At 44.5% G+C, this 9,032-nt stretch overlaps 1 protein-coding gene across 1 annotated transcript; it reads right to left on the bottom strand.

The window, feature by feature from the left end:
• Window positions 1–1,760: 1,760 nt before the first annotated feature.
• Window positions 1,761–5,909, bottom strand: irx2a (iroquois homeobox 2a). The gene is made up of 5 exons (XM_043260098.1): window positions 5,371–5,909; window positions 3,968–4,370; window positions 2,832–3,458; window positions 2,626–2,695; window positions 1,761–2,408 (listed from the first exon to the last, which is right to left on the bottom strand). Exons 1-4 carry the CDS (start codon window positions 5,587–5,589, stop codon window positions 2,646–2,648), a joined length of 1,299 nt encoding a protein of 432 aa, XP_043116033.1. The 5' UTR covers window positions 5,590–5,909; the 3' UTR covers window positions 1,761–2,408; window positions 2,626–2,645.
• Between the last annotated feature and the right edge of the window lie 3,123 nt (window positions 5,910–9,032).

The following is a 9,032-nucleotide window of genomic DNA, read 5'->3' as shown; positions in this document are numbered from 1 at the left end:
ACTCGATATTTAATGATATTTAGTTTCCTCTCTTATTAGTGCAAACAGTGACATATTGAAGAATAGCATTCCCTCGTCCACGCCCTCATTAGACCGATATTTGTCTTTCTCCTCTCTTTGCTTTCTTTGTCATTTCGCCACTATTTAGGTTAAAGCGGCCCTCGCCGATCATTCACGAAAACGCTTCACGTAATGCATATCCACCCTGGGAAGGAGGAGGAAAAAAAACTACTTCCTCGGCGTTAAATGTTTTCCAAAAGCGCGTTTATTCTTCAAGCTGAGACTGGGAGATGAAGCCGGCTCTGATCGTGGACGAACTCTTGATCAGTCTAATGGGAGGACGTCTCCTCTGACACCTTTATGGAAGAACCGACCCAGGACTAACTTTAGAGCCTCGGAGACTTTGATGTGTCTTATTAAACCCACGTGCACTCGATTTGTTCATACCTTTCCTCTCCTTTCCTGACCCGAAATGTTATTTACGGCCCGGCTCTAATGGTGGATTAAAGCTGTAAAGATAAACGGCGCAGAATAGAGGGAGGCCATTAGAGGAGAGCGTTTTAATGCGCTCGGACGCGCTGAACTATGTGGCACAAACACCGAGGCGTCCTGCGCAGAAAACGTCTTGGGGTGTTTTCGTTTCGCACATCTCGTCCGTTATTAAGAAATCCCGTTAACCGCGTTGAAAGATCGACGCGATCCTCCTTTTATCGACTATTGCGCGTGAACGCTGGACCGAGCTCGTCTCGTATATTCTGTTTAAAATTCAAAGCGGTGGCTCAGATATTGTCTCAAATTTGCTTAATGGATAAATAAACGCGCTTCTGCTCGTCGCGCTCCTTCGCTTCACCTTTACCTGATCCCAATCAAACAGAGGTGACTCCGCTTCTTTGATGTTTTCAAAGGCCGTTTTACAGAAACAATAACTCTTTTTATTGAGAACAAATGTTGACATTTGAAGGGAGTATGAATGGAAACCGCCTGTGGTGCCATTTTGACAACGCTGCTCGATCCCCCCGGGATCCCACCTGAGATTAAAGGCTGGCTTTCAATAATTCACCTCTAATAATGAAGAAGCCCGAGTGTGTGCGCGACGCGACGCGAAAAAAAAAAACCCAATTCGGGTCGGAATCAAAAGCGGCTTAAATATGCATTATTTAATCGTTAAAAAATCCGTATTTGCAATCGCGTCGCTTGCTATTATAATAATAGCGATGTGCTATATTTTATATATGACGCCGGGTTATTATTACAAGACAGCCTTTGCGTTCAAGAACACGGCACAACTTTGAATAGCCGTATCGAAAGGGTGTCGAGGTTAAGGGTAATCTGTTTAACTAACGCCTTTAAAATGTTAACGGGGTGGCCCCTGCATAAGAGAGCCGTCAGTGCGGGAGCGCGCAGGGCCCCTTCGGAGCCGGCAGATGTGTAGACACGATTTTATGGATCGTTCGATATCGGTCTATAATGAAGAGCCCGACTGAGCAGCTCAGACCCCGCCGGGAGCTCATAACGCGTCCCTTCCGGCCCTGTATTCATCACGCTGAAAAATAGATGAAGGCCTGGATCAGAAGCGGCCAACGTGCACGAGCGCTGGAGGTTTTTAAGCGCACTGTTGCAGAGATTAAATTAAAAAAATTAAAATTCGACGCATTTCGTTTCTGACCCTACACACACACACGCGCGCGCGCGAATCACGACACTTCAAGAAGCACGCTACGATCGGAACACGACTGAGTCTTGAAAAACAGGGCAGTCCAAATGGTGCCAGTGCAGACTAGCGCATTTTATTTACAATCAGAGATATAAATTAGTAAAAGTCTCCTTGTTAACAACATTGCGTAACCTCGGCTTTTTTAAATAAAAACCAATCGTAATTTATTTACAAAACAATGCTCAGATACCGTTGCAATACAACTTGCATAAATTATAGGCATTACAAAAATAAATATCAAATGTATTCCACTCTTAATCAAGTTTATGCCAGTCCCGAGTTCCTCTAGCACGAGTCCGAGAGAAGGTCGAGCACGTCCGCGCGCGCGCGCGCACGACCGGTGGCGAGCAAGCTACTATAGGGATCCTGAGAAATAAGTCTCCTCGTCGAAAAGTCACATGTGTTGGGATAAAGTACTTCAATCGGTTGGTCGATCGGTGATCAACAGTTCATCCGGCTATTGTGCCTTAAAATCGGTTCTTTTCTTTTCTTTCACGTGTTATTGTTCTATAGGCAGGTGCTCTGTAGTCCGTGGGTGTACAGTGGCACACAAAAGGATCCGCGTAAGAGCAAATGTTAGTTTAAAACAGCTTGGAGAGAGAGAGAGAGAGAGAGAGAGAGACATAGAGAGAGAGAGAGAGAGAGAGAGGGGTGATGGCTTGTTCGCTTTGTTCAAAGCAATTGTGACACCTACCTGTGAACCAAGGAAACAAAACCTACATCAGTCGAGTTTCCAAAGCGAAAATAACACACACAACTGCTGCATTAAATTTAGAAATCCACATTAATCTACAGGAGCGTGAAGCAGGCCTTCTCGAGAACAATAGGACCAATCAAACACGAGGAACACTCTGGAAACACTCCAGCCTTGTCCTAAAAACTGCACTTAAATGGTTTTATTAGCGACTTACTTGAGAGATCTCCCTCGTGTTTAGCTCGACAGGTAGGACTGCGATCTTACTGTGAAAACCTCGCCGGGGTCTGCAGGAAACACACACGCGCTTTAGTGAAGGCGTTTGGAGAGGGCGAAAAAAAAAAAAAAAAAAACCCAACAACGATAACAACAAGCGCGGTTATTTTAGAGGTCTTCACCGGAGACGCACGCGCCTTTACGCACCTTTTTTGGATTCCGCGTCGGAGGCCCTGAAGTGCTGCTCGGGCTGGTTCGGGCTGGTCTTCAGCAGAGGCTCGCCGCTCTGTTTGTGCAGGAGTCCCTCTCCAGCTGAATTGTAGCGCAGTATCCCTTGGCTCTGCAGAGGGCTGAAGTTGCCATAGTTTGTGTAATTACTATAAAACGGCGAGGTGTAATAAAGCGGCCTTCCTAGTATGGAGCTGGCGGGGTACACCGAGCCCGCCGGAGACGCGCCGGACGCCGCGGAGGTCAAAAGGCCGACGCCCGGGGGACAGTTCTGCTGCTGCTTCGGGTCCGAAGTGGCGATCTCGGCTAACGACCACAGCTTAGGCTTGACGCTTTGGTTTTGTCCGTCCAGGCATGTTTTGTTGGCGCTGTTCCGGGTGTCCTCTCGGTGATGATGGGTCAAGAGCGGGGCCTCCACGGCCGTCAGAGGAGAGGAGGTCAGCGGCTTGGGCGAAGGGCCTCTCTGCCTGTCCTCGCGGACCGCGTCCGGATCGCCCGCGTCGCATTTGTCCTTGCTATCGGCTCCGGAATCGCACGTGACCTTCTCTCCGTCCGATTCCACCGAGCACGAGTGGTCTGTCAGGGCATCGACGTGCAGACTGATGCCTGCGGACACAAAGTCGCTGCTGTCAAAACTCGGCGAAAACTTGCAGAACTTCCCGCGCCACGTAACCGTTTTTTAATAAAGACAAACAAACAAGCTTTCCGTTCACGCACGGCTTAAGATACGACAGCATTCGGACGAGATGCGACTGTTTGAAAATGACGACTCCGAGAGTGCAAAATAAAAAAAAATCTTAGCAATGCATTTTAATAATCAAAAGTGAAGCTCTAATATAAATGCGATAGGAAACGTATATCCTCACGGAACGCGGTCTTTATTTAAAACCCTATACATATTTAGTTTATTTCGTTTTTGTCGTTATGTATTTATTGTTATAATTCTTTTTTTTTTTATGCATGAAAAAAATCGCTCATTTCGATCCATGCAACAGCGCTCTGTTTTCGGTTTTGCTCCACGGTCACACAACACCAGTAGTCGTTAAATATTTGCGCAGCGCTTTTGATGATTATTTTGAAGCGAATGCACACCACGATGAATACTAAGAGCTCACCTTCGTCCTCGGCTGACGCCTCGCTGTTCTCCATGTTTTTCTCCGCGCGCTCGTCTTTTCTCTCCCCGTCGCCGTCGTCCTCGTCCTCGTCCTCGCTTTTATTCCGCGGCGCCCACGTCATCTTGTTCTCCTTCTTCAGTCTTCTCCTGGCGTTGGCGAACCAGGTGGACACCTGCGTGAGGGTCATCTTGGTGATGATGGCCAGCATGATCTTCTCGCCCTTGGTGGGGTAGGGGTTCTTCCGGTGCTCCTGGAGCCACGCTTTGAGAGTGGCCGTCGCGTCCCGCGTGGCGTTCTTCCGGTACGCGGGGTCGTTGAGCTGGTACGGGTAACCGGGGCTCCCGTACGGGTGATAACTGATGGCTCCCGCCATTCCCGTAGTGTGCGCGTCGTACGGAGAGCCCTTAAAAAACAACACTTTCGTCAGTCATCTGTCTGGGTTATTTTTCGCGCAGCTTTTTTTTTTTTTTTTTTTCTTCTTCTTCTTTCTTTACCACATAAATTAAATATAGCGCAAATTAAACGAAATAAATCAACGCTTGACGGAACTAATGATGTATTCTGCATTATGAGACGTTAATGTTATTAATGCGCGTTATTATAAAGTGTAACCAAAAATATAATACTAATAATAATTAAGCCAATAAACAATGATTAATCCTTCGCGCAATTATCAGAATGCACAATTACACGGGACTGGGGTGGATAACAGATAATGGGTAATTGCAGCCATTTTGCATAATCACCAGGCTGACTTTCCCAGTGCTCTTTCAGTGTCAGAAGCATATCAGTGAAGCGCAGCATTACAAATCCTATTAGAAAACCACTGGATATGGACCGTTTTTACCCGCTTTCATGTGCCATGTCATTAGCATTGCAATTCATCAATTGACGATTAAATAAGGCCCGTTTAACCGCGCGTCCTCCCCGATCCCATCTCGAAATACACTGTGCGTTTTGTCCCCTTTTCGTGTTAGTAACAGCTTAAAATATCGCGACGAAAAAATAGCTGTCGACTGAAAATAAGGCCGCGCAAAAGTAAATTGTAAAAGTGGGCCTAAAGGAATTCCGAGGCGCATTTAATCGCGCGCCGTTGTCGTTTGAAATAATAATAATAATAATAATAATAATAATGATAATAATAATAATAATAATGATGACGATGATGATAAAAACAAGCGCGCGTTTAAGGCCGTGGACGCAACGAAATAAGTTTTAAGTCGCAAGCAGCTGCATTTGTATTCATGAGCCTCTCGAGCTTCCCTTTGAAACGAACGCACGCACCCACACGCGCGCGCGCGCAACTCCCGGACCCGCAACCAAAACTATAACCATCCTATCATGCAATATTCATGCATTCCTATCAAGAACAATGCCTCGCGAACGGCTCCGGCTCCGTTTACCATGTAGGACGGGAATCCCGCGGCTGGGTCGGTGGAGTAGGGGAGAGGGCTGGAGAAGCCGCCGGCCGAGGCGCTGAACGCCGCAGACCCGGGGTACGGGCTGAACGCCGAGCCGGACGAGGACCGGGCCAGCTCCTCGCTCCTCGGGGCGGCCAGCGGACAGGAGTAGAGCGCCAGAGAGCCGGGGGGCTGGTAGAGGTAACCCTGAGGATAGGACATGATCACGGCTTCTCCGGAACAGGAACGCGGCGGGGCAGAGAACGGGCCGATGGACGCGATCAGCGCATTGAACCCGCGCGCGCACGGAGGAACTAATAAAAGAAAATAAATAAAAGCGCAAAAGAGGAAGAGCGATCAGCGCGGCGCCGTCATGGAGATCCCCTAGCGTCCGTTTGTTTGTAGTGCTCCGGAGTGGAGAGTGAAGAGTTGCTGGAAGGAGCAGGCGAGTTTCTGAGAGCGCCGGAGAAACACGGGCTGTCAATCACGGCTCATCTAAATATTCCGTCTCCGCCCCCCGCTCGCGATTCCGGAACAAAACCCGCGCGGAGAGCCGCCCGCGCGCGCGCCTTTCCGTCGTTTATCTGCCGCGTTTCTCTTTCTTTTTGATTGATTTCGGCGGCGGACGGATGACACGACGCCGCTCTCCCATTTGTCATTTTTTCGTAATAAAAAAAAAAAAAAAAAAAAAAAACGCCGTGGCTGTTCGCGCATTAACAACCAAACACTATTTTATCACCTAGTCTTACTAAATATAACTGCGCGTGAGAAAGTGCTTTTTTACTTTCTTAAAGCCGCTGCGATGCGAAATGCGCGCGATGTGAAAACGCATTTCCCAAAGAGAGAAAAAAAATCGAGTTTTTACTTTAGTTTAAAAAAGTTGTTTCATTATAATCATCGTTATTATAAGCGATAGGACGCGCGAGGTGAGGATGAGGATGAGGGAGCAGCAGTGCGCGCTCAGGCCGGTGGGAGGTGTGAGTCCTCTTCATATTTCTGCTCTCTGATCGCAGGAGGTCCTCCGTCCTGACAGCGCGAGCTTGTCCTCCACATACCTGCTACATATATTTAGAGCTCATACAGTGCGCGTGACGCGGAGACACACGGCCAGTGACGACGGCGGCGAAATAGGATTATTTGACTTTGACCTTTTATTATTATTATTATTGTTATTATTATTATTATTATTATTATCGCCGCGGATTCAAACGCATAGGCTCCCCTTTATAAGACGGGTGATGAGGAAAACGCATTCGCAAAATTCGCTGATAATTGTCGGCTGCGTTATATTAAATATTTTTTTTTATTATTATGCGTATATTTTATAGAATGCGTCGTTTGTTAAATCGAAACGAACGGAATTACAAAGCTATGTATGTTTCCCTGCAATGAATGGAAATACAAGCGTCGCGCTCGAATAAGAGCTCATCGTAATTCTAAGATTACGCAAGGATTAGCGGAAATTAATAGAAATAGCAATTAAACTGAAATTCGAGAGGAAGTGAATGATTACCGAAATATGTGAAATGACTCTGGTGGTCACGTTCGAATTAAAACAATCGATTTTAGCTCTTTATTAAACGTCTCCGTATAGATTCAGGAAGGAATAATCTAATTTCCTCCTCGCACGTCTAGCCTCTTTCTTATTTCTGTTCTGAAGTCGTTCGTAAGGAGCTCTGGAGAGCCGAGGAGCGCGCGCCGCACAGCAGGGGGCAGTAGGTTAACTAGGTTAACTTCACTCTCACCAGCTCGAGACTGTCCAGCCTTTAAACAGCAAATTATAGAATTAACTGACAATAGGCTTGAATGGAATTACTGACTCGAGACCGGAATAAATATAAAGACACACGTTCATGTTAATAAACATACATACACCGAGAAATGTACTATAATGTACTGTTATTAAGGAATATATTATTAAGTAATAAGCGTGTCCATAAGTGTATGTGACATAGCATATACTGTATATATATACTATGTCATTTTAAAATTAATTTGAAAATGGACGAAATACGCAGAATTAAAACACACCCATTTCCCATATTTATGATAAGATCGCATTATTATATTACACACACTTTTCATAATGACACAACTCATTTAACTGAAAGAGTTAAACATTAAAGTGTGAATATGCATCATGCAGTAGAATGCTAAAACTGAAATGCATGCAATAACACACACCTAAATAAATAATTGCGATTATTATGTATATTGTAGAAAATACGTATTTTTTACACGCGCAACATACATATTTGTGCACGATTCACGTCTTTAATTGAAGCAGTTTATTATGATTCTGAATATGATTCTGATATGCGGTGAGTCATGAAGAGTGAACACAATCAGCCTGGCCTTTTAGACCATTGATCAACTTTTACTGACAAAATCTGTAATTATACGGGTCCTTATGCTCAATAAAGCTGATTACACTGAGAGCAAACACACACACACACGCGCGCGCGCGCGCGGCTCCTTACAGAGTCAGATTTACGATGCATGCCATCGATTTGGATAGAAGGAAACAAGTATTGATTCTTCATATTTTCTGGAGCTGTGTTTACTCGGGATAATGCAGTGAGCAGCGCAGGGATTAGCAGCACTGCCTTCTGATGAGATAAATTACTCCCAGCAACTTCAACGGCCACAGGGTACACTTTGATCTTATATTACTTCATTTACCCTTATGACTAAATGATTATTGATTTTATATTCATAACTCTGAGATGTGAATGCCAGGCAGCTGACAGGGGTTCAAGTGCTGGTTCTGTGAAGCACAGCTCTCTTTGGCCGTGTGTGTGTGTGTGTGAGCAGAAATCTTGGACAGAGAGTGTGTGTGAGAGTGTGAGTGTGTGTGAGTGTGTGTGTGTGTATGTGAGTGTGTGTGTGAGTGTGTATGTGTGAGTGTGTGTGTGCGAGTGTGTGTGTGTGTGAGTGTGTGTGTGTGTGTGAGTGTGTGTGATTTCATAAATATGAAGGTAAAGAGTCCGTCACAGATCTACTGTACAGGACAAAACACTGAAACAGACAGAAACATTTCAGATTCTTGATTGGGAAATATTTATAAAAGACAGAACAGTGGAATAGAAATGGAATTGAACAACTTCACTACCAGGGACCCGGTGATGTGAATGACTTTTAGTTTGTCACATTTTGCCATTTTGAGTAGAAAATAAGACGATAAACATGTTCTATTTATTAGGGACAGGAATAAGAATAGATTATAATATTATCTATATATAATATTATCTATAATGGATTATATATATTATCTACTCCTTTTTTGGTTCCACATTAAATTAAGCGTCTTAAACTACTATGCACTTATATCAAAATAAAATAACTCTTAATTAATTATTATGTTTATTGCGTGCGTCATTTTTTGGTTTTTATTTTTCATTTTTTTACAATCTATAGGTAGTTGTTTAGTTTAGGTGTGGGATAAGCAACAGTGAAGTTATAAATATAATCACAGACAGATATTTCTAAATATAAGCACAATTTAAAAACATGCACGCAGTCACCTGATTTCATGTAACACTTTTAACGTTTTTTTTAACGTGTTTGCAGTTTATTTTAGCTCCGTTTAAATAAACAAAATTTGAGACGAAAGTGTATTTATTCAAATGTAGCTAAAATGTTATTATGCTAAAATAAATCGGTTG

The sequence above is a fragment of the Puntigrus tetrazona genome, chromosome 16 (assembly GCF_018831695.1).
Source record: "Puntigrus tetrazona isolate hp1 chromosome 16, ASM1883169v1, whole genome shotgun sequence".
In the NCBI taxonomy this organism is placed as follows: domain Eukaryota; kingdom Metazoa; phylum Chordata; class Actinopteri; order Cypriniformes; family Cyprinidae; genus Puntigrus; species Puntigrus tetrazona.
Note: the sequence above shows the minus strand (reverse complement) of the source record. Positions and strands in the feature narration are given on the sequence as shown.

Bases quoted from the DNA above. Each gene is read 5' to 3' on its own strand.
- irx2a (XM_043260098.1), bottom strand. From the start codon at position 5,589: ATGTCCTATCCTCAGGGTTACCTCTACCAGCCCCCCGGCTCTCTGGCG. The intron at 3,459-3,967 runs GTGAGCTCTTAG...TTGTGTCCGCAG, and splicing joins GGCGTCAGCCGAGGACGAAG to GCATCAGTCTGCACGTCGAT. The intron at 2,696-2,831 runs GTGCGTAAAGGC...TGTTTCCTGCAG, and splicing joins CGACGCGGAATCCAAAAAAG to ACCCCGGCGAGGTTTTCACA.